We start from the raw sequence: 26528 nt of genomic DNA, 5'->3' as shown, positions 1-26528 counted from the left end.
TTGATGGTTTGCACAAAGGATTCTCTCTCCCTGAAACAACAAACTTGAGCATCATTTCCAGAAATGTTACAATGTCTGATATTATCAGGATATTATAAGTCATTATTATAATGAAACATGATAAGTCTAATGTTCAATTTGGGGAGTGGACTGGCCAAAACAAAAGTACAAGAATAAAAATATTGCAAATACTATTAAGTTTTATAAAAGCTTATTAATGGCTGGGTGCAGTAATCATAAGTCCAACTTGGAAAAAGCCTGAGACACTACCTTGAAACAAGCCAAAGTAAAAAGGACTAGGAGTATATTTCTAGTGGTACAGTACCTGCCTTGCAAGCAGGAAGCCATGAGTTCAAACCCTACTCCTGCCAAAAGAATACTACAAAATTTGAAAACCTATCCTTATATAATTGATTTTTTAGCACTGAAGTAGTTTTTAAATCCATTAATACTTAACTCTTGTGATTTAAAAAGCCAAAACTGATACAGCATAACCAAGGAAAGGGCTCTGATGCAAATGTCCCTCTAAAATACATCAAAATGGCCTTTGGCCTAAACACCATCTTCAAAAGAACTTCTGGGCTCACTCCAGGATCCATAGGAGATGTCCTACTGATCAGTGGAATATGTTAGTTAGAGAAGAGGAGTGTGATGCTGTACCCAAGAAAATCTCTTTAGTCCAATAAGGAATGATCTGGTTATGCTTTTGTCGTTACTAGCTTAAAATATGTTACACACATTTAGATACGCAGTCTTACACAGTAAAATCATTAGTGTTTTGAGCCACTGAAAATTCATATACAACAACATTTTAAACGACTCTTGCTAGTAAGTACCAAAGTCAGGATTATATTTCTGTTCTTTCTGTTACTGTCTTCAAATTCTGACTAGAATAAAAACAACTTGAAAGCTAAAGTAAAAGTCTCCACACAATGAATTTCCAAGGCTCCCTTCCTTATCAATTTGTGGGTGAAAGGCTCTGGTAATGTTTAGAGATCTTTAAAAAGCATAAAGGACATCATGACTATGCTAAAGGGATGATCAAAGAGTATCTCCAAGTCTCTTTTATCTCCAAAGACCTGGCCCGGAGACATTTTTTTCAGAGCTTTATAAAAGTTACCCTAGAGAAAACATATGGAAGTTCTCTTCCAAGTCACCTTCCTGGAGCAGTAGAGAACTAACTTTGACTTACATTTATTTTTTTGTAATTGCTGCATCAAAAAAAAAATCACAGGACATTTCAATATATAGCAAATTAACACATTCATTGTTGCTACTACTTTTGCTTTTCCTTTTTTTGTTGTTTGTTTTGTTGTGGTTTTGCTGTTGCTGTTTTTGAGATAAGGTCTTCCTATGTTGTCCAGGCTGGCTCTGACTAGTGATCCTCCTGCCTTGGCCTCCCAAGCTGTTATTATAGCTGTGTTCCACTCCCCTCTAGACCATGTGTATAACTTTATAGATATAATCCAAACCCACATGCATCCCTCTAGAGTTATTCTCCCTTCCCTCCTTTAACTCCAAGTTTCAAACCACTGGAATAAATTATTTTAGGTCCTTGATTTTTTTCCCCCCCAAATGAACATACTGCCCAAACACGAAGAGAACAAAACACATTATTTGAAAACAGAAAAACAAAAATGTAGGATTACTTTTTAGCTGCTGAACTCAGTCCTGCAGGAGTGGGTGGTTGTTCAGGATCCTGGTTAACAAGGCAGGTTGGAAATGAACAGCCATCACCTAGGCTATAATTAAAATACAATAGAGGAATCATAAAAAAGACAATGCTGAAACCTGATAAAATGCTAAAGTAAGAGTGCAAAGCATACTACCAGTAAAACATGCGTCACACACAGGCTTTAGTATTGTGGTTGTACTTACAGAAACAAGTGATTTCCACATCCATAGAATAGTAGATTAAAAACAAAACTAAACAATACTTTCAAAATAGAAATCTGAGCCAGGTGCCAATGGCTCATTCCTGTAATCCTAACTGTTCAGGAGGCTGAGATCTGAAGATCATGATTCAAAACCAGCACAGGCAGAAAAATCCATGAGACTCTTATCTCCAGTAAACTACTCAGAAAAAGCCCGAAGTGGAGCTGTTGCTTGAGTGGTAGTGCTAGCCTTGAATCCAAAGAGGCTCAAGGATATCATCCAGGCCCTGAGTTCAAGCTCCAGAACCAGCAAAGAAAGAAAAGGAGAAGGAGAAAGAGGCGGAAGGAGAGGAAGAAGAGGAAGAAGAAAAAAATATGGATGTTGAATTCAAGACCTGTGGAACATGAGGCTTTTTCTTCAATTGCCTTTTGTTGGCTTCCAATATTTTAGATAAACCTGAAAAAACACAACAGCTAAGTACCTTGAAAAAACAGGTAGAAACCAGTATTTCTTCTCATCGCCAAAAACTTGTCGCATGTTTTTACTGAAACCCAAGCTGAATCCATTCTTATCTGTTCCATGTCGGAAAACTGGACTTCTGAATGCCTCTGGAAAAGTGGGAAATCAGCCACATGAATAAAGATCCATGATTCCTACACTTTAGGAATAACTGAGTGGAGTGAGACACTTCAAGCCAGTAGCTAGCCTCTTGAGAGTGCTCAGGGCCTCATCAAGAACCCTGACACACAGGGAGTCTACTCTTAAATATTGTAAGGTGTGAGTTATGGGACATGTACAGTAGAGAAAACTAGAGAATACAACTGAGGAAATATTAAAGCTTTCTGTCCTCTCCATCTTTTGATAAATAGATAGATAGATAGATGGAAGAATAAATATATTTGAATTTATGTTTTAAAAATCAAAATGAAAGAATATTATACATATATTCTATAACCTGAGTCAATAAGCTCCATTTTCAATATCAATGAAATTTAATCTCACATTAGCACAAAATACTTCCAGCTATCCTACAGGTGTACTCTGGAGATAATCTGTCCAAATAAGGATCCAAATCAGAATTATCCATTGTATCTGGTTATGCCCATTCTGAGAATGAAAACTGAGACCCAGAGAGGCTCTAGAACTTGTTCAAGGCCACACAGAAAAGAAAAATGAGCAGCAGTGAGACTAGTACAAGACCATTCATGTTCCTTTTACAGTGCTATATTTTCTTCTTGAATAGTATTGTCATATGAAGTCTAAGATTTTATCTAAGAATAGGAACGAACATGAAAGTATAATGATTTCTATCTATCATTTTCAAAATGAACTTCTTACTAGCCAGTGTGCAAAATATGGTGATTTGTGAGATCCTTAGCATGTCACTCTATGATGTTGAGTTTTCTATAAAACTTTTTAAATTATATTTTGGACAAGTTCAATCTCAAAGTTTCTAGTAGTTAAACCTTTTAAAGACAAAATTCATTGGCTTTGCATGAAAGTATAATGTAATTGCCAAAATAAAACTGGAAATAAGGTTGCTTGCTCATAAGATATTTGATTATACTAACATTTTTTTCTGATAGCATTTTATATAATAAAATTTCACCCAAATGTTAAAAATAAACATGAAGTCAGACAGGATGGTGGCTCTTGCCTGTATTCCTTATGGGTAAGGCATAAGCCTCATGAGTTTGAGGCCCCAAACATGAAAAGAAAAAAAAAAGAATATAAATCAGTTAATAATGCCATTGAACAGCTTGTAATGTCCTTAGCAGCCACCAGGATTTATAAGTATCTGCATTGCCATTGGGCATGGCATCTCATGCCTATCATCCTAGCTACTGGAGAGGCAGAGCGCAGAAGGATCTAAAATCAAGGTAAGCCTGAAGAAAAGGTTAAAAAAGACCCTATTTTCAAACAACAAAATTCTGGATATGGTGGTGTGTTGCCATCCTCCCACCAAGTGGGAAGTTTAAATAGGAGAATTGTGGTCCAAGACAGCCCAGTCCCTCTGAAAATAACTAAGACCAGACGCTGTGGTGGGGCCTCAGGGGTGATTAGTCAGTGGCAGCTCTACCTTCATCAGTGGTTTAGTCACTCACAGCTGAATAAACTAGATCTAGAGAAACACATCCGTTGGGGACCTTTGAGTCATTTATCACGTCTCTAGAACTTTCCTCTGTCTTGGTGCCTCCTGTCCACCACGAGGCAAACCACTTCTCCCACCACATGCTCCTGTCTGCATGTTCGGTCTCACAGTGCATGGGCTTGTACTTAGCAGGAGCCAAGGGACTATGGGCAGAAACCTCTGTAACCATGGACTAAAATCAATTCTTCCTACCTTAGAGGGAAAGGAGGAGGAAGAAGAAAATAAGAAAAAAAAAGATAAGAAGGAGGGAAGAAAGAGGAGGGGGAAGACGGAAGGAAGGAAGGAAGGAAGAAAGGAAGGGAGGAAGGGAGGGAGGAAGGGAGGGAAGGAAGGAGGGAGGGAGGGAGGGAGGGAGGGAGGGAGAGAAAAAAGGAAGAAACAAAAGAAGGGAGAGAGGGAGGGAATGAGATCAAGGAAGGAAAAAAGCAAGCAAGCAAGGGAAAGAGAAAGGAGGGACAGTGAGGAAGAAAGGAAGGAAGGAAGAAGGAGGGAAGGAAGAAAGGAAGGAAGGAAGGGAGACAGAAAAAAGGAAGAAACAAAAGAAGGGAGAGAGGGAGGGAATGAGCAAGGAAGGAAGCAAGCAAGCAAGGAAGAAGGAAGCAAGGAAGGGAAAGAGAAAGGAGAGACAGTGAGGAAGGAAAGAAGGAAGGAAGAAAGAAAAGTGAGGGAAGGAAGAAAGGAAAGGAAAGGAAGGAAGGAAGAAGAAAGAAGGAAAGAAAGGAAGAAAGAAACAAAGAAAGAGGAAGGAAGGAGGGAAGGAGGGAGGGAGGGAGGGAGGGAAAAATAAAAAAGCAAAAAAGGGTTAGAGGCCTGCCTCAAAAATACCTGCTTCTAGAGTACCTGCTTGAAATATTCAAAGCCCTGAATTCCAAGTTGAATATACTAGAGTTCTGAAAAAGAAAAGAACAAAAGGAAAGAAGGAAAGAAAGAATATTTTTTTTTACCACTTCAGCACAAGTTACATCTGACCATATGTCAACTTTCAATTATTCTCTACATATACTTTAAAAATTCTATCAACTACATTAATTGGATACTCACCTAATGTAGATTTATTTTTGCTGACTAGCCAACAATGATAACCAAACAGAGAAGACAAGCTGACAGAAAACATAGCTGCAGCAAAGAATAAAAACATAATATGGAACTTGGCTTGGGTATCAGGTAGGCCATTCTATAAAGAAAGGAAGAAAATAAAATGTTTTGTCAAAGAAATATTCTCCTATTTTTATATATAAGTCAGTAAAAGGATTTTTTGCTTAAAATATTTCTCAAATGTAGATACGGAGAAAGATACATGGTATCATGGTAAAACCTTAGGAGAAAAATGAACATATTTCTATTACATTAAATATTTATTGGGATAAGAATATATGTGGAAAATCGTAAAATTTTGAATATTTTATTATTTTTGCATAATCAAATCATGGAAAAGTATGGTAGCACAAATAATAATAGGAAGTGATATAAATGATACTATAAAGTATAGTTTTAAATTTACTACCAGGTTTTTTAAATTAACATATAGGATTCACAAATGTTTAAATGGTTTTATTATGGGGGTCAGAAAATGAACTTTAGTGTTTTGTGTTACAGCAAACAACAGCATCAACAAAAAGAATACATACAACACATCCACAATAATGTTTCAAGCTACTTAAACTAGCTGCATTACAGAAAAAAATCAACATTAGCAAGTAATATGTCTAAAATAAACCTCACAAAATCCATGGGCTAGAACAGGCTGTCTCAGAAAACAAATCAAAAAAACCAGCCTGCCCCTCACTGTTTAGTGATGAGAAGGTTGGACTAGCTGTGGAAGGAGAGCTGGGAGCTAAACACATTTACTGAAGCTCTGAGGATGCCATGATGTGTCTTCCTAGTGCTGAGCTATGTAATTGTTAAATGAGGTTCAAACCTCAAGTGAATGATCTAGCACTTCAGACATTCTTCCAATCATAAGGAATAAGTCAATGAAAATAAAAAGCAATGCTGACAATGCTTCTTACTAGTGTTCATAAGAACTATCTTTGGATATTTAAAATACTTTCTTTTTAATTGTCATAAAATAGTTTATTTCTAAATTTGTGTTGCCTTTATTTACAAAAAAAAAAAGTAAAGCAGAAAACAAATGAGTTACCCTAAAACCTAATCAAAGAATACCTAATAAAAATCTAGGACATTGCTGACATAAGAGCTTAACAATCTTACACACGAAGGGAAAACACTTCTATTTTCAAACACTAAACAAATTCCACTTACATAGTCAGTTCTCATTATCCACAAAAGTAATGTTCCATGAAGTTGTCATGAACAGTGACAACCTTGTCTGATGTGGTTTGGGCTTCAAGGTACCTTATTCATAGGGTGTTGATTCATTACTATGGAACCTAACTGCAGTAGTACTGTAACTCACATCTGAAGGGAGCTTATCTAATACATATGTATTCTTCATAAGACACATCAGTCTTGTTTAGAAGTCCTAGACAGTACTTGAGCAATATGTCTGAAGTTTATTTTAAACACAAAAATCACACACAAAAAAGCAAAAACAATGGCACCAAAGAGACTGAGACACACACAAGCTTATAGTGTGAGGGCTGGAACAAGAAGACAGAAAGAGATTGCCTCATTCTCCCACCACCAGGACTATACAGATAAAGCACTCAGATATGTTGCCCCTCTATATGCATCAAATGATTGCAAAAGCTCTGTAAGCATTGACTTGGAGGTTACAAATAAATTTTGTGAAGGAGAATTAACAAACATAAAACCTGCAAATAATGAGGACTGACTGTATATAACTTAATTCTGTTTGAGAAAGCCAGTACCTGAAAATCAACGTTATACACTTTTGTAAACTAAAGAAATGTTACTAAAGTAATGACTTACTGTCCAAAATCTGATAAAATACTGTAAATCAGTGGCAGCAATAAAAAGGCAGTACAGAAGAGAATAAGCCAAGAAAAGAAGGAAGAATTTATAATTTGAAAATCCAACACAATTGTTCACCCTGCCAACAAAACAGAAACAGTCTCAGTGAGTTTTACATTGTCAACCTCAGTATTAAAAATGCTCTGATTTAAGACAGCATTTTTTAAACTATTAGCACTTCAAATCATAAAGTTTTATTACATAGGCAAATACTAAAAATTTATTTCAGTAAAAAGAAATTTCTGTATTTGATATCTAATATTACATTAAACAAGCATGATTAGTATAACTATGTTTCATATACAAATAACCTCATACCTAAAAGTACAGGGCTTGTAGAGACCTAATAATCTCAAGCCAGATTCAAAGAATTTACTAAATCCTTCCTTGATGGTTTGTGTTCTATGTTCAATTGTAATTAAATAAGTTAAAATCTTTTAAGTTTCCTTAATTGGATGAAGTCCTTCAGATACTTTTTGCGTGCTGTCAGTGAGCTAACTAGACTGTCAAAGCACACTAATTAGGAAGTTAAAGAAACAAGATTTTGTACTTCGATTTTATATATAAATTATAAAATGTTTTCCAAAAAAAGAAAAAGAAAAGAAAAGAAACAGACTAGGATCCACACAGATAAGAGTCAAAATACATAATTGACACTAGGTGACTGTATGGTCCTGAGAAAGAACATAATCTATTAGAATTTCATTTTCCTTACCTGTAAAGTGAGTAATTTGAGATTGTTTCCAAAATCTAATTCTAGATTCCAAATCTAGAAATGTATAAGTCCTCAGCTTGTACTCTAAAATTATATGGTGGGCAGTAAAGGGTAGAATTCCAACTGCTATGTCAATAAATAAAAATACAATTCATTTTTGTTATTCTCTCAAAGGATTTTCTTTTACTTTTCAGAGGACAAAGGCTCTAGTAGGTAGACTTGTGTGCATATGACAAGAGGAGTAATATGTCATCTATTAACTCATGAAGAACTGGTTTAATAACCCTACGTCCTAGAATATGGGTTCCCTTTCTTCAATGTTTTCTTCCCACTCTAATATTGGTAAAATAATCTCTATGACTGCCCCCAAGGAAAGGAAACATTTTCTTCCTAATATTTTTCAAAATAAAGCTATGTTTAAATGAAAAATAATCATTTTCTATTTCAAAAAATATAAAGGAGCTCATTAGTTCAATTCAGTAAGTTGTCAACCTAACAGTCTTGTACACAGAAAAGAACTCATAAAGAGGTTAAAAAAATAACATGGAAAGTTATTTGTGCCATTCTCCAGGTTCCCTCAGAAATGCAAACCAAATGCTGAGAATACTTTTTATGACACAGGAAAGAAAAAAAATGGCAAGAAGTAAAAATATTAACAGTGATGTACAAGCCTCATCTAATTGTAATCTGTCTCAAAAAGATGCAGGGTGTTGCCTTTGCTTGTGCATGCTGATTTCAAGAGGAAAGTGTGGGTAGAAAAAGGATGTGGTACTGTCAGACTGGGAGATATGGGTGTGAGCAACAACTGACTTAACAGAGAGAATTAAAAGTAGAAGACAAAATGCTGTTCATCCTACAGGAATACAGCAGCCGCTTCTGTATTAAGTGATGAAGAACAGATTTGCAGAAAGAGAATAATTTTAGTCAGAGATTTTTATAATAATTTATCTTACTTTAACTTCTAATCAGAGAGCATGGGTATAAGTTGCCACCTCAGCCAGGTAACAGGAAAAAGTTGGTAAAAACCAAGTGTTTGAGACATTACTAGAGGAAATGGAGTAATACTGGTTATCTTGAGTAATATCTCACTATTTTCATAACAGTTTCTAGTTAAGACGTTTTAACTGCCTGCTGTTTTCTAGAATCAACTGGACAAGATGGAGCTTCCTCCACCTAGAAAAGGGATGATTTTTTTATGGAGAAACAAAATACACGTTGGGTACATGTCCTTCATGCGTGAGTGATTTAGAACACTATAAAGCACAGCCATAGGCTCTATTTTGGCGAGATTGCTTCCTAGATCTGAATGTATATATTGAAAAGAATACAGCCTTTCAGACTTGGAAAAAATTATATTAAGTGAAGTAAGCCACACCCAAAGAAACATAGGTCCCATGATTTCCCTTATTTGCAATTAACTAGTATTAAGTCTAGGACAAGCAGAAAAGGTCAAAAGCGATGTACATATGACCATATAAGATGATGTAAAGTGAAATGAACCACAAGATAGGGACACAGGTTTTCTTTCTTGCTATTGCTTTAACATAGTTAAAATGTACTATGTGATTTTTTTGTTTCTCTTGTATGTTCTTCCCCCACAGTATAACCCCTGTTTTCACTGTATTTGATGTCAGTGCCCTGCTGAAATAAGGATACAGGTTGAACCATTGTAACAATGAGATGTACAAGACACTGTGTTGAAAACAATCTTTACAATTTGTGTGGGGGGAAGTTGGGGAGGTGGGGAGGGAAGGGATGGTAGGGGAAAAACAAAGGAGGAGGTAGCAGTGCTCAATAAGAAATGTACTCATTACCTTACTCATGTAACTGTAACCCCTCTGTACAGTATTTTTACCATAAAAACATAAAAAAAGAATATAGCCTTTCAATCCCCAAAGCTGGCTGTGTGACTTTAAGATATTCTCCAACTCTCCTGAGCCTGCTTTCCTCTATGTCAAAACAGAACATATGATGTCTTCTTTGTCATTAGTATAAAAATAATAGATTATATGTAAAGTCTTTGGAAGACAATCCTCAACTCAATCAGTTGAAGCTAAAATTATTTCTTTTTTGTCAGTCATGAGGCTTGAACTCAGGGCTTGAGCACTGTCTCTTAGCTCTTTTGCTTAAGGCTAGCACCCTACTAGTTTGAGCTACAACTTCATTTCTTGTTTTCTGGTGGCTAATTGGAAATAAGAGCCTCACAGACTTTTCCGCCCAGGCTAGCTTGAAGCATAATCCTCAGATATCAGCTTCCTGAGTACAGGTATAAGCCACAAGTGCTCGGCCAAATTATTTATTTTGATTTGTGCTCACAACCCTTCAGCAAGCATGCCTAACTATAAGTGCAATTAATAAATTTTATACTGAAAGGAAAAATGACTCTGAGAAAAATTTAGTAAAGGAAACACTACAGAAACTCTTTTTAGTTAAAATAACCAAAATGAGACTGTCCCTTGAATCCTGATGGGCAATCTCAACTGACCAATGCAGTTATGCTAAAATCATTGAAAACTGGACATGCACTGTCTAATGTTGCAAATGCTCAAGGCTGACATGCTAAAGTTCAAAACCACATGTAAAACTCATATAAAAGGCTCTCCAACCATCTAGTATTATTCTAAAAGTCCTTTAATAAGTTACATTAGCATAATAGCTACAAAAAAGGCCCTTGTGCATGCTAGGCAAGCACTCCACCACTGAATAACTTTCCATGTATTAATATGGGAACACATTCAGGATTTATTAAAAGAGAAAGAGAGATAGGCACGGGTAGCTCATTCCTATAAGCCTGGTTACTCAGGAAGCTGTGATGTGGCTCAAGAGATAGAGAGTCAGCCATGAGCAAAGATGCTGAGTAAGAGCATGAGGCCCTCAGTTCAAGTCACAGTATCAGTACATGGGGTGCGGGGGGGGGGGGGAGATTCAGTGTACAGTGTAGTCACTTGTACTGAAAAAAGATAGAGCACCTCCCTTTTCCAGGCATGTTTAGTCTGACACAGTACCAGTGACACAAGTATCACTGGATCCCTTGGGCAGGGAAGAAGGTGGATAGTAGAGAAACATGTTCGCTGCTCTGACTTCTGAAGATTAGAACCACAAATGTATTATTATCTGTATAAAGCCAGTTTTGCTTTACTAAACCATCTAATTTTATGACTTAGATGTACTGGAAAACATTAATGAATTCTAAGTAGAAACTCTTACTTGTTTTTTAAATTATACTTTTATCTTAAGTCGTTGTACGCGGGAGCTACCATTCAACAGAATCAGTTTATAAGTACACTGCACCTTGATCCAGGTCACCCATTTTCATCATTCTCCCCAGCCACTCCCCTCATTTCTTGGTTGGATATTATGACTGTGTCCTTCCCCATTTCCTCTCTTCACCTGTCTGCCCTCCTCCCTTTCACCTCTCCTCACCCCTTTCAAGGGCCACTTTCAGAGTGTAAGATAGATTTTCTAAGGAATTTCACCGTTGAAACTGTCCCCCCACCCCCAGCACATACCACACTTTGGTTAGTGCATTTGTGTGTACTTGCATGCAACCCTACATGTGAGAAACTCTTACTTAACCCTAGCTGTGTATTTGCTATTTTGTTAAAGCTTTAGGTAATCTATTCCTCTATTACAAACATCTCCCGGGGTGTTTTAATATATAATCAATTTGTAAATCTTTGTGTAAAATTCCTGCATGAATCTCTGTATGTGCGGACCAGAGAAGAACCTTTGTTGAAAACATACCATTAACCTTTATATGGTTAACATAGTAGTACTAACATTATTTCGTGGAAATTCTCCTAAATAAAGGGTCTATCCGACTCATTAAATGTTAGAAACTAAATCAGGAAGTGTCTTCTAGTTCAACCAAACCGCTATTTCATTTGTGAAAACATTGTAAATAATGAAATAATTCAACTTATTATGATTTGTAAAAGAAACAAGTACAAAGGCATACTCACCATGGGCAGTGATGATCCATCTTCAAGATACATCTAAAAATCAGGGTAAAACACCAAATATAACACCACACAAATTTTTAATCCCATTAGGCTATCACAACAAAAGAAGAAATTCTTATTTAAACATTTGTGGCAAGTAAAACACTGCAACATTATTCAGCTCAATATTCAGAAATAGCAAAAGTTCTCATCTAAAATAAACACTGTAAGTTGAGAGCCTGTGGCTCATGCCTGTAATCCTAGCTACTAAAAAGGCTGAGATCTGAGGACTGTGGTTCAAAGCCAGCCAGAGCAGGAAAGAGACTCTTATCGCCAGTAAACTACCAAAAAAGCCAGAAGTGGAGCTGTAGCTCAAGTAATAGCTGATAGCCTTGAGCAAAAAGAAGCTCAGGGACAGTGTGTAGGCCCTGAGTTCAAGCTGTAGGACCAGCAAAATAAATAATATTAAATAAATAAATAAACAAACACTACAGCTGGCTCTAGTTATGAACTTTAAATTTAAACTATTCATGATTTAAGATTCAAGCCAACTCTTTTTCATTTTCTATTTGAGCTGCTAGGGACTTGGACTTGGGGTTTTACATTCTCAGCTTTTTTCACTCATTGCTGGTACGTTAACTTGAACTATACCTCCACTTCAGCTTTTTGTTTGTTATTTGGAAAAAGCAACCTTCCACATTTGTCTGCTGATGCTGGCTCAGAACCTTATCCTTAGATCTCAGCCTTCTGAGTAACTAGGGAGATAGGCATGAGCTACCAGCATCGATCTTTCAACTCATTTTCTATTACTATATTAATATACAATTTCCTCATGCTAAAGAAGGCATAAAATATCAATAGATTTAATACAAAATCTGAATACAGTTTTCCTGTTAATATCAGTCCTTAAGCCAAGTTATGTTGCTCATATTGCATATTAAGTATTATAATATCTGACTTTGGGAAATCAATTGCTTTATAAAGGAGGAAACTACAGACGTCTTTGGTTTTGTTTTTAGTTGAACTATCGATATCAGAACTGCTCAAAATCATGTGCTCCATTTCACCATGAATCTAGTAGATAGGGACTATTGATTGTGGCCATAAGCCACAATGGTATTAATGCAAGTTACAGTTCTAGTTATGACTCCTATAATTCTTACTTAGGAAACAGAGATGATAATCTGGAAAAAAGAACATAAATACTATATGTAATGATCACCAGCATGTAAAGATTTTAGAAATAAAAGGTTTCCTTACTTATCACAGACGGAACAGTGGTGGCAGCGATCTGGTTTTATAAGTTGGCATCTGTCACAATAGCGGATTGCTAGGAACAAAAGCTCCCCTTAGTCTTCAATTTTATGCAGAATGGAATATGCAAATAGTGATTTTTAAATCATTTCTTCAGAATTAAGTTCTAAAAAAGCTTACTGCTTTTAAATTTGGATAAAAAGACTTTCCACACTCAATTCTGTCTAAATGCACACACACACACACACACACAAATAAAACTCAGGAAGACTTGCCTACAATTTGAGTTTTCTGGAGAGTTTTACTCAAAACTAAGGACTCTCTGGAGAAGAATTTCCCAAGATGTTTTCCATTACCAGTTACAGTAAGGTTTACAGGGTACAGATAGGTCCATTTCTGTTGAAGTAGGTAGTCCTCTTTGGCTAAATTATAACCTGTGTACAATGAGGTGAGGATACAACTGCAGAAATAGATTTCAGAAATTTCCAATAGATTCTCTCAGAAGCTTACATTGGGAAAGATCTCCTATCTCCATGGGGCAACATACACAAGTAGACGTGAATAAAGGAGGGAGTTCTTCCGAGAATGTTAGTCTTGCAGCTGAAGCCCTTGCCTTTTCTTCTACAGTATGTAGCATATGTAGCCCCAAATGGGTTGACTAATAGAGATACTGTTATCACACAAGCAGCACACAGGATACATTTGATCACTGACAAACAGTGAAAGTAAACGAGCTAAAAATTTATGTGAGAGACTTAAGATTACATTATGATTCTAAAATAAGGGAGAAATAATAAAAATAATATTAGAACATTAGGGATTTTACATTCATTTTCTCATGTTACATCTCTGAAATTGGTCATGTATCTTACATTTAAGGCACATCTCAAATGTGGACTACCTATATTATCAATGATCAGTAGCCAGATGGGCTAATGGATAGGTACCACAATGGGCAGCACAGCTTTAAAACACAGAAAATAGGTGTGTGTGGGAGGGTGTGATTTTTATGACAATTATTTAGGTTTTAAATTACCTTAAAAGTACAATCCAAAGTTAAGCCAGCGTTAAACTGTGGGTCCTCCTAGTTCTAGCTAGAAGGGGAGATTACAGGTATGCAGCACCATGCTAAGCTTCCAAGTAATCGATTCCTTTTCTGTTTGTTGTTTTTTGAGATGGAATTTCACTAAGTCTGACCTGGAACACCCTCTGTAGTCCAGGCTGGCCTTGAACTGTGGATCCCCCATAACTACTTCCTAAAGGCAAGGATTATAAGTATATTATCACCATACCCCACTTCCAAGTAAGAGATTCACTATTTCAGTTGTATTTGTTTAAAAAATAGTTTAAATTTCAAAGATGAATAAATATCTAACTTACTTTACATAACTACTGCTTGAAGTTTATGATAAAAATATATATATAAGCTTTCCATGATTATAGGTATCGCTCCCTTGAATCTCAACAGCAAAGTCTTTAAGACTTTAAAGCAAAAGCTTTAAGACTGAATTGCACTATACATCACGAGTTCAGCCATTCTTTCATTGTGGCTGAGTCACAGTTACGTAGGAGGAATAGATCTAAAGTCAGTTCTGATTTAGGAGAGATCTCTGTGCCAGGGTTATTGGTGCTTCTGTTCTGTTTTACATATTGCAGAAGAAAGATCTAAAGCAATCCAACAAATCACAAATGAGTGACAGACTAAGTTATGAATATGCTTCCTAAGAGTCACAACAGCACATCAACTTGGCTACTGTACTGAAGCCTCACTGTAGATGCTTTTACCTCCAGACATGGTCCTGGTATAGATGGGAAGGTCTCTGGCAGCTCGCCTAAGAACTTCCTGATGAGCTTCTCCCCTTGGCTCTCTCTCCAATAGTTCTTTCTCTGCATAGGAGAGATGGAACTGTGGAATAAATTTTAATTTTAATCAGTATTGTCAGAGGAGTGATAACATATTGGTCTTCTCTAATATACTCCAACTCACTTATAAATTATTAATAGTGGTGTATGGTATATCCAGAGTTTCAAATCTGGACAAGTTGATTAAACCTCACAGATCACTATGTTATGCATCCAGAAAAAGAAGATAATAATAATAACCATATATATTTCTCCAGTGTTTGTAAAACTTAAAAGGAATAGAATGTATAAAAATTTTTATGAAATAAGTACTTATGACTGTAAAGCTCCATCCAAATATTAATTATACAAAAGAATAAAATGGCCTACTTAATATATATAGCTCGATAGGTGAATTTTTTATTTGCATGTATTAGGAATAACAGTAGAAACATCATTCAGCTATATTTTCTCATCTAAGTTTTAAGTTAACAATAACATAAACTTCTAGAGCTCAACAAAAACAAATTATTCATTTTATTAAGGGCTGGGAAGGTGGCTCAGTGGTAGAGTGCTTGCCTCACATGCATGAGGCCTGGGGTTCAATTCCTCAGTACCACATAAGCAGAAAAAGCCGGAAGTGGTGCTGTGGCTCAAGTTGTAGAGCTCTCGCCTTGAACTGAAGAGCTGAGGGACAGTGCCCCAGACCCAGAGTTCAAGCCCCATGACCAACCAAAAAAAAAAAAAAGAAAAAGAAAAAGAAAAGGGGAACAATTAACATAAGGTGCAGAATACTTATTACTTCTTGAAGAATACAAGGAAATACACTATGAAGTACACAGAGAGATAGAAATATTTTACATACTGGCAAAGTAATTATTTAGCTGTTTTCATTTTATTATTCTTGAAGTTGTACATTTCATGTACTTTTGCATGTATGAATATTTTAGAATTCTTTAAAATATTTTTTAAATTGACATATCTGGAAGGGTGGTAGAGTATGTACCCTCCTACAAACGTAAGAGTTCAAACCCCAATACTGACCCAAAAATGTACCTAAGTACGTCAATTAAACAAAGAAAAACAATTTAATGAAAATTAGGACATATCTTAGCCTAAATCGTTACTCTTAGAGAATAAATTTTAAAATCTGTATTTATATGATTGACAGCTCTGTTAATAAATCTCCAGCTTTCAAATGTAACTTTAAATTAACTATAATATTCATACTTGCATAATCATTGAATAAATCTTGTCATAAAATTTCATACCCTTTACTTAAGGTAAATGGAAATAAAAGTAACTGTTGTCCAAAACCAATATACTATGAATAATTCAAAGTAAATGTATCACATTTACTCACATGAAACCACTAGATATGGTAGGTTGCTTATGAGTTTCTAAGGTAATTGACAAAATTCTTCCCTAAGTTAACATTCCTTTTCTTATAATTTCACATCATTCACTTACTTCTTCTTTATTTATTTATTTTTTATTGTGAAAATACTGTACAGAGGGGTTACAATTACATGGGCAAGATAATGAGTACATTTCTTAACAAGCATTGTAGCCTCCTCCTTTGTTTCCCCTTCCCATCCCTTCCCATCCTCCCCCTGCACTTACTTCTTCTTAACTTCAGAATACTCCAGCTTTTTTCCCCCAAATGAACACAAAACTGAAGACTATATTTAGAGCTTAAGGTATGCTTTTGAGCAATTGCTCTTTTCAAGTTTGCTCCCTGAAATCTTCAGCTATAAACAAATGATGTTTATATGTGTTTCCACACTACTTTGATAGTTGGGATACGTAAATGAATGTGTGTGGCTGTTAAGGAGAGTGTGAAAGCCTTGTAGCCTGATCTCCGGAGGCTGGGCCGGAAAAGCAATCAAACTACTGTTATCAAGGAGACACCAGATATTCTCTCTTGCTAAAAAAACAAACAAAAAAAAGTTTTAGGCCAGGCATCATGTACGTAGATGACTTTAAAATCAAAAGTAAATTGCTATAAACTGTTTTGAAAAACAAAAACCAAACACCCCCAAGTACATACATAACGAGTAGCCTGTTTGGAAACATTTGGTGGCACATGCATGAAGTTAGGGTCACTTTGGTAATGTTTTAAGAATTACAATGTTTGAAGAATAGGCTAAGTACCAATGGTACAACAATGTTTAAGATACACTCCCCTTGCTCCAAAAACACTTAACCAGATGAAAGACTCCGAATGATGTATTCAAAGGAGACTTAATTTGATCATATCTTTCCACTTAAAATTTTTGGTATCAGAGAGTGCTTGTTGCCCCTCCCCTCCCCCTCTCTCCACCCCCCCCCCCACCACCAATACCTGCTGTTCCCTGTAGGTATTGTTATATATTCCTACTGGAATATTTAACAGATTTAATATATTGGAAAATACATTGGATATACATTTATATATTTATATATACAACATATATTTATATTTATTTTAGAAATGCAATAACCATCTGGTAAAACATACTATCAAGTAAAAATTCAAGAATTTACTAACAAACAATATTTATCCAAAAAGAATTCACTGTACTCAATAAGCTTGCATAACTTTAAAAAGAACAAAGTGTATTTCTTCACACATCATTATTATTGATTTCTACCATTACGATAGCTTTGTTAATTTTTAACTTACTTCTTTTGAAGGATTCATCGGTAATGTAAAGATAGTTTTCCAGTATGACCAGATAAACATTGCAAAAAGTAGATGATAAGCCATTAGACACACAACTAAAATGAGAAAAAAAATATCATTATAATATGCAAATACATACTCAAAAGTTGTGGCATTCACAAAAGAGCTGCTTGCTCTAAAACTGATCCAGATTGCCTACTATAATTAATTACAACAGCTCACTTACATCATAGAAGAAGCACAACTCTTTGAACATAATAAACATAAAGCTGAGAATTTTATTTTTTTATTTAATTTCTAAACACATAAGTAGATCTTCACCCATAACAGAACCTGCCCATTGCTAGAAACATGCCCATCTTTTGGTAGAACAGCTAACAGGGACATTTCCTGAATTATCAAAATAAAAAATTATGCCTGCAATATTTTTATTTTTTCCAGTCCTGGGGCTTGAACTCAGGGCCTGGGCACTGCCCCTGAACTTATTTTGCTCAAGGCTAGCACTCTACCACTTGAGCCACAGCACCACTCCTGGCTTTTTCTGTTTATGTAGTACTAAGAAATCAAACCCAGGGCTTCATGCTTGCTAGGCAAGCACTCTAGCACTAAGCCACATCCCCAACCTATGCCTTCAATTTTGAAGAGAAAATGCAGCATTAAACAAATGTTAAAACTTTCAGGCTCTAATATCTTGGCCTTACTGATGAAAGCAGCAAAAGCAGCTCCTATGTGAAAAGCTGTCTGCTTATTTGCTTGGCTCCCATAGATGCTGGGGTGACACCAAATGTAATGTCAACATATTTAAACAGTGACCATCTGGACAAGGAGAGATTTCCTCCACTGGGAGTTCAATTGCTTTATTTATCACCCTGGACAACTGTGGAGGGAAGCATTCTGCGTACTTCTCTTAAGAAAATATAGAGAAGCGCACTTCATGTGGTGTTTTAAAGCCTTGACTTACTAACAAATCTAAATTATTAATTTTTCATACAGTATTCATTCATTCTGAATACTTTAATATTCAATTCAGCTCTGCAGGGCATAGCTAAGTGAAACAGGCAGTTTTAGCAGACAGTAGTTTGATTTTTAAAAACCTTAATAGAAATTTTTAACTTTTCTAGAGAATGTTATTTATATTTATAGAATCATTAAAAATTTGAATTATTTACTAAAGCACCTAAATCATCATGAGACTATTAGAGACCAATGGCAGGTCTCATAAATTATGTAGATAATTCATTGGTTGGGTAGTATCCCAAGTTGGGATAGAGATGGACGAAATTCCTGTTATTTCACAGCTACAAGAATCTCTTAATAAATACAGCCACTTGGTGAGCTGAATTCTTGTTGCAAGTGACAGCACTCAGTTTTAGGGGCTCAAAGAAATGAGATGTTATTAACTCTCTTACTTTCCAAAAGAGTCGTTTCTTAATTCCAACCAATTCTAAATGGATCGTTGGTTTCTTCAAACTATTTTAAACTATTATACCACAACAATAAACAATTTACCTTGTTCACCAATGTTTTCCATAGACACTATAGAAACAGAAAGAAAAAGGAAGAGGTTATAGGACACTATGATAAACATAGGCTCACAGAGACATTAAATAGGTTAGCAACTTGGCTTCTCTTCCAACTAACATTCTTTAAATATTTGATCGACTTTAGTGAGAGGAGGGGCAGGCTCTGTGTGGAGGGCCAGTGGACCAGAAAGCCTAGCTGCAAGCCCTAGCCAAGGCCTTGGCTCCCACCCAGCGAAGCAGTGCTCTTCAAACATGCACCTTCCAGATCTCAGTCCACTAGCCACTGGCTTAGTGTTTGTTTTTTGTTTTTGTTTTCTTGACTATAAGGTCCAGATAAAAAGGAGTGACCATTACCCTTTCAAAGATATTTACTGCTCTTTATAGGCAACCACTTGGTGAGCGCTCCATAAAGAACAAAATGCTGTGTACACTGTCCGTTGGTCTCCAGATTTCTAAGAGTAAAAGCCTTATGCTCAATGGCTGAAATTGACCCCTGCTATACAATGAGAGTTCCAGGCAGAATCTGGAACAGTGTTGTGTTTCAGGAGCTATGGGGATTATTTCAAAATGAGAGAGAATGGGGAACTGTGAGACAGAAATAAAAAGCGACAGACAACACAGCTATAGCATGTGTCCCACCACAGTGCCTCTTGTTTCCATAATGGCTCTGGCTCCTGTCAAACGCTTCTTCCTAGAAGGTTGTGAGTCCCTGCCCACATGCTTTTTCTTCCTATAATGCCCCGATGCCTGAATCAACCAATGGAAAGAGCTAGGGCTGTGTGTGCACCAGCTAACAAGCAATCAGCACAAAGTCAAGGGGAGGAGATATGGGAGGAGACACCCACCATTATAAAACACCTTCCAAGGGGACTCTGTGGGATTTCTTGTGGGGTCTCTGAGTCTCTGCAGATGACTGGAGGCCCTCTCTACTTTCTTTCATGATTTTCCTGTCACTTTCAAATAAACTTAACTCTGTTTACCTTAAATATTCCCCTGCCTTTTTTAAATTTTTATTTTTTATTGTGAAAATACTGTACAGAGGGGTTACAATTACATGGGCAAGATAATGAGTACATTTCTTATCAAGCATTGCAGCCTCCTCCTTTGTTTACCCTTCACATCTCTTCCCAGCCTCCCCCAGCTCCCCCCCACCCAATCCTCCCCCCTCCCCACCTAAGTTGTAAAGTTCGTTTTTGACATGACAACTTGTACTTCTCATTGTTGTAACGGGTCCACAGTTATCCTTAAACGACTTGTTTTTCCCCTTCTCCTCCACAAATTGTACCGACATCAAATACAGTGAAAGCAGGGGTTATACTGTGGGGGTGGGACATACAAAGCAACAAAGATTTTAAATAATCTTATAAATGCATTAGAAACAAATGCATGAAAGAAAAAAACATTTAAATACATATCTAAGGGTTCACTTTCCTAACATCACATTATCTGACCTTTTCTGCTTGACTCATACATATACTAGATATTGCAAATAAGGGAAACCATGGGACCTATGTTTCTTTGGGCCTGGCTTACTTCACTTAATATAATTTTTTCCAAGCCATTCCATTTCCTAACAAATGGGGCAATGTCATTCTTTCTGATGGAGGCATAGAATTCCATTGTGTACATATACCACATTTTCTTGATCCAGTCATCTACTGAGGGGCATCTGGGTTGGTTCCCTATCTTAGCTATGATAAATAATGCTGCAATAAACATAGTTGTGCTGGTAGTTTTAGTGTGGTCTTGTTTGTAAACATTTGGGTAAATGCCCAAAAGTGGGATTGCTGGGTCATAGGGGAGCTCTATGTGAAGTCTTTTGAGGAACCTCCATACTGCTTTCCAAAGTGGTTGAACAAGTTTACACTCCCACCAACAATGAAGTAAGGTTCCCTTCTATCCACATCCCCTCCAGCATCTGTTGTTATTAAAGTTCTTGATTTTTGCCATTCTAACTGGAGTGAGGTGGTATCTCAGTGTTGTTTTGATTTGCATTTCTCTTATGGCTAGGGAGGTGGAGCATTTCTTCATGTGTCTATTGGCCATCCTTCTTTCTTCTTCAGAGAAGTTTCTCTTTAAGTCTTTAGCCCACTTATTTATTGGGCAGTTGTTTCTTTGAGTATTTGTTGTTGGGGGATTTAATTTTTTGAGTTCCAAGTATATTTTAGATATGAGACCCTTGTCCGTTGTATGGCTAGTGAAGATCTTCTCCCAATCCATGGGCTTTCTATTGATCTTGCTAGCTATGTCCTTTGCCATGCAGAAGCTCTGCAACTTCATGCTATCCCATTTGTCCAACCTTTCTTTGATTTGTTGTGTTTCCGGGTCTCTATTAAGAAAATTTCGGCCTGCTCCAAGGAGACCTAGGGTTTCTCCTATTCCATCCTGTAATGTTTTCAGAGTGTCTGCTTTGACTCCGAGGTCTTTGATCCATTTGGAGTTGATTCTGGTTCCCCTGCCTTTTTATTTCTAGTAGTGGAGAAAACACAACTATAGTTGGCTTAGGACCAGGGCTACAAGATTTGAAACAAGCTGAGACAAGAAATTGCATTTAGCAATCTAGGTCATTCTCTTACATTTCGTATTGCCTATTTGTCTTGCTATCTATTTTTTCCTTCCTGTGTTTATAATAAGGAATTTTTTTTAGCCTTTTTCAGTTGTGCTGAAAGGGAAACTTAGCTTCCTTTATGTATTGATTATTGTTTTGTTTTTTTACTCAACATTTGAAGGAAGTATAGAATGCTCCCTTAGTCCTAGAATAAAATGTTAGTCTTGAGAAGCTCTGGAATCATAGGGTGATGTGAGAGATTTTTAGGATTACCAGAGCCTTCTCAGCACACTTGAATATCAATGTAATCATTTCTAGACTGAGCTGAAGTCTACAGCTTTGGAAAGCAGCCCACACCATTACTAGATTGGTCTAAGGATAAGAAATTTCATTCATATAACAATGTGGTAATTTGTCTTTTTGTGGCCTTTATCCAGGATATCTAGGATTCAAATCTGTAGCAATAAATAAAATGTAAATACTAGATCTTCACATGTATAACACTACGTGTCCCCTAAAAAGTGTTAGCCCAAATAATGTCATTTCCATATCTTCTACCAACCACTTAGAGATTCTATGAGGAAGTGAACTCTGAGTAGCCTCAGATTTACAAGCAAATTTACCCAATGAGCCATCATCATCTGGATCATGGCCACTGACCATCATCCTGGTGCCTGCCTGTTCCATTCTGGAGATCAAAAATGTTCATTGAAGGTTATCTAGGTTCTCAATACTCCTTAACTTACCCATGGCCTGTCTTACAAGTTTTCTTGTAGATCAGAAGCTAGTCAGTTTCCTTTCTTCTTTTCTTACTTTCTTTTTTTTTAAATAAGTTTTTTATTGTGAAAATACCGTACAGAGGGGTTACAGTTACATGAGCAAGGTAATGAGTCCATTTCTTATCAAGCATGGTTGCCTCCTCCTTTGTTTTTCCCCTACCATCCTTGCCCTCCCATTTCCACGACTATACTTCCCAACATCCCCCCACAGTGGTAAAGTTCGTTTTCGACATAACGTCTTGTACATCTCATTGTTGCAATGGGTCCCCCTGTATCCCTATTTAAACAAGTTGTTTTTTCCCTTCCCCTCCCCAAATTATACCAACATAAATACAGTGAAAAAGGGGTCATACAAAGCAACAAAGAAATCACGTTATCAGTACTGAGGACTGTACTAGGGATCTTGCCCTTGCTAGGCAGATGCTCTAGAACACATCCAGTCTTTGTTGTTGTTGTTTTATCTTTTCCTTTCTTTTTTAACCACATTTTATTGTAAAGGTGATGTACTGAGAGGTTACAATTATAGAAATCAGGTAACAAGTACATTTCTTTGGGGGCAGTGTTACCCCCTCCCTCCTTTTCTCCCAGGTTTTCCTCTCCCTCCCAGTTTTCCTTCCAGTGCAGGGTCTCACTTTATGCCTGGTGTATGCTGTGCTGTGATCCCCCTACTGAGCTTCCACATCGCTGGTGATAACAGGTATGTACCAACCATGCCCAGACACTGGTTGAGATGCAGTCTCAAGAAATTTTATCTCGTTCCCTGCCCTCTTCCGCTTGGACTATCCCCAAACCCCAAAATCCCAAGGAGCTAGGATCACAAGCTTGAGTCAACCTCACCCAACTAGAGTTTACCTCTCACAGGATTTCTGCAGTAGTTAATCTAAGAGCACAGAAAAGACTGAAAACCAGTTCCTTTCTCTATCTCTATCTCTACCACCATGCCTGGACATTTCTTTCTAGGTAATGCCTTCTTTCCCATCACACATTCAGCTCTTCATTGGCTACAAAAGACTATCCTTCAGTGAAGCTAACCTAAAGAAAAAGAAAAGCAATTTGACTGCATTTGTGCATTTATACATAATTGATCATTAATGGCCATCCCAGGTAAGTGGATACTTTAAATATATTTTTGAATCCATAACTCCAGCTGTCAAAACTGAAAACAGTTAAACAAAATGACAATTAGGAAGGAAAATACAATTTGTAAGAGCTGATACTCTTTTGTGTTTTGGAGCACTATGCTATTTGCCGGATATACATTTAAAGACATCTTTTCAAAAGTTACTTTTGCCATTCATAGCTTCTTTTTCCATAAGTGTACTTCAAAATCTACAATGTTATTTATCTATTTGCTTGTTTTTGTTCCTTTACTGGGGCTTGAAGTTAAGGCCTTGGCCTTAGCTTTTTTCATTAGCTTTTTTTCACTCAAGGCTGATGGTCTACCGGTTGAACTATCGCTCCACTAATGGCTGTTTGGTGGTTAATTGGAGGTTCATGAGTCTCACAGACTTTCTTGCCCAGGCTGATTTCAAACTTTGCTCCTCAGATCTCAGCCTCCTGAGTAGCTATGATTTCAGGGGTGAGCCTCTGTATTTTTTTCTTAAACAAGCTGTATAGAGATGGTAACATTTATATAATGAGATGTGAAAGCCAAAACACCATTTTCAATTACACTCATCAAGATGATAATCTTATCTAATTTCTTAAAAACATATATCTTTTTCAATTAGGTTAATATCTTAGGTCAAAATTTAAATAATTGTTTTAAAACTAGATGTACTGGTGCACATATAAGATGCCAGCACTTGGGAGGTACATGCAGAAGGTCCAGAGTTCAAGGCCAGTGTGAGCCATACACCAAGAACCTAGCTCAACAATCTTGCAAAACCAAAGGGTTTGAGATAAGTTTACATGGCTAACATGTAAGAGACATGGCTCTGATCCCCAACAACAAAACAAATAAACAAAACATTATTTAGAGGTTTATTCCCTTTATTACCAGGGAAAGTTAGTATTATTTAAAAATTATAATTTGATATTTTTTGTTTCCTTTGAGTGAATTGTGACACACTTATTGGCTTACTTATCTTTTGGCTACTGCTAACCCTTTTATATAAATCCCTATTAATCTCAGACATTTTATATATATTTCAAGTAAAGATGTAACTATTTTCAAATGATTTAATAAATATTAGCAAAAATGTTTTGACTTAACCATTGATAAATAATATCAAGACTTTTAAATTGATCTATTAAGAGATATAAGAACCAACTAGATTTTGCTTTATGATACTAAGAAAAAGAATATTCTCCCAATCATTTTTAGTTAGTAAGCTACTAAGGAACCTTGTAAATTCCAGTCTAATATCAGAGTTGTCAAATTTTCGGTTTTCAAGCTTAAGTGTCCAAGTATAAATATTTTTGTTCAGAATGTTAGGAAAAGGCTGCAGTTTTAGCCTCAAATACTTTTCTAATACTTCTGTGTGCTAAAAAAGTAAGTGGAAAATTATGGATTCGGTTTTGAGTCTTTATATCAACATAAAGAATTGAGTTTATTTATTTATTTATTTACTTACTTACTTACTTATTTATTGGTGCTGGTCCTGAAGCTCAAACTCAAGATCTAGATGCTGTTTCTCAACTTCTTTTGCTTAAGGCTAGTTATCTACCACTTGAACCCCAGCTCCACTTCTGGGCCTTTTGGTAGTATACTGGAGATAAGAGTCTCATAGACTTTCCTGCCCAGGCTGGCTTTCAACTATAATTCTCAGATGTGAACCTCCTGAGTAGCTAGGATTACAGGTGTGAGCCATCAGCACCTGACTTCAACATGAGAATTAAATAGCAATACTGAACATATTTATGACCCATCTTCCAAAAATAACTACTGGGTTTTAATGTGAATTCTGAGGTTTGAACCAGTTATTATGCAATTTTATAATATTTCATAAACAGAATTTCAGTTTACAGCAGTCTATTATGCTCATGATTTTTACTCAACTTCATGACATTTTTTTAAACCCACTTGTGGAAATAAATGAACAGAACTATTTCTATTATAATAGAAGAAAGTTTTATTTGCTCCAAGTCACAATGAGGAGCATATAAACTGACTTTACATCACACATTCATTTTGTTTAGTTTGGTTCTTCTGTAATATTTAATGTTTTAGAATTCCCCAAATTCCATTTTGCAAAAAGACAAAGAGGGTATTGCTAAGCTTCACAAAAAATGAAAGAGCAAAAGCTGCTGACAGCCCGAAAAGTCCAGTTCCATCTCCGCCATTTGCTAGTTTGCCCCGGTTGTCATTCCCACACCTCTGCCATCCTAAGAAGAGCCCAAATAATAAGAGCAATCATCCAGGCCATGGGAAAATTAAGAGGTGACACACAGAAGGTACTTAATTCAGTGCCTGGTACAGGTAGGTCCCATAAATATAAACATATATTTAAATTTTCCAAATGTAAATATATAAATAAAAGGCATATTTATAAATACAAATATAAATGTAGACTTAAATTTTATGGATGCTTTTTTTCCCATAGGCTTTTTATTTTTCCTGTTGGTTGTAGAGCTTGAACTCAGGGCCTGGGCACTGTCGCTGAGCTCATTTTGTTCAACGTTAGTCCTTTATGACTGAGCCACAGTGCCACTTCTGGTTTTCTGGTGGTTAATTGGAACAAAAGTCTCACGGACTTTCCTGCCCGGGCTGGCTTTGAACTGCAGTTCTCATAACTCAGCCTGTTCTGCAGCTAGGAGTACAGGCAGGAGCCATCAGTGCCTGGTTTGCATGGGCTTTTTGGAAAGAACTAAAGGAAATTTTTTAATGTAAGACGATACAAGTGAAAAATAGCTAGCTACACTTTGTAAGTAGATTGCCTTTTAAAAACCAATGTGTCATCCCAGAAATGTGTTTAGTGCAAATGAACAAGGTAGAACTCAACAGAGCAGTGAAATGATGTAACAGCCCTTATGTAAACGCCTCCTAACAGTGAGACCTATTTCACATGTGACATTGTTTAACTTAACGAACAGAAACAATTACGCTTTTATTCCTTTTCCCAAAAGCCTAAATCTTATAGTCTGCCCCCAAAGAATGTGATGATCTGGATGTGATTTACTCATTGGGAATGACAGCATTGCTGTTGATTATTACACTAGAATGTTACTGCTCACACATCTGGCGACCATCCAGATACACAATAGAACTCTGTGGGTCAAATTGTTATTTTCAACATTCATTTAATTTTATCTTGGATAATATTAATTTCTTCTTGATTCATAGCCTTCAATAATAATA

The 26528-nt window shown here is 36.4% G+C and overlaps 1 protein-coding gene across 1 annotated transcript in view; it reads right to left on the bottom strand.

Annotated features, from left to right (window-relative positions):
• Zdhhc2 (zinc finger DHHC-type palmitoyltransferase 2) overlaps positions 1–26528 on the bottom strand; it is a 54082-nt gene that overhangs the window by 7772 nt on the left and 19782 nt on the right. Inside the window, exons 2-10 of the mRNA XM_042700997.1 lie at positions 18888–18914; positions 17379–17473; positions 14657–14777; positions 12878–12947; positions 11639–11671; positions 6920–7040; positions 5069–5201; positions 2357–2483; positions 1650–1742 (exon numbers count right to left, since the gene is read on the bottom strand). Coding sequence (XP_042556931.1) covers positions 1650–1742; positions 2357–2483; positions 5069–5201; positions 6920–7040; positions 11639–11671; positions 12878–12947; positions 14657–14777; positions 17379–17473; positions 18888–18914 — 820 coding nt within the window. The remainder of the gene's footprint in view (positions 1–1649; positions 1743–2356; positions 2484–5068; positions 5202–6919; positions 7041–11638; positions 11672–12877; positions 12948–14656; positions 14778–17378; positions 17474–18887; positions 18915–26528) is intronic.

The sequence above is a fragment of the Dipodomys spectabilis genome, unplaced genomic scaffold, assembly GCF_019054845.1.
Source record: "Dipodomys spectabilis isolate Male_0828 unplaced genomic scaffold, ASM1905484v1 ptg000009l, whole genome shotgun sequence".
NCBI classification, from domain to species: domain Eukaryota; kingdom Metazoa; phylum Chordata; class Mammalia; order Rodentia; family Heteromyidae; genus Dipodomys; species Dipodomys spectabilis.
The sequence above is the reverse complement of the archived record's forward strand: the minus strand, read 5'-3'. Positions and strand labels throughout refer to the sequence as shown.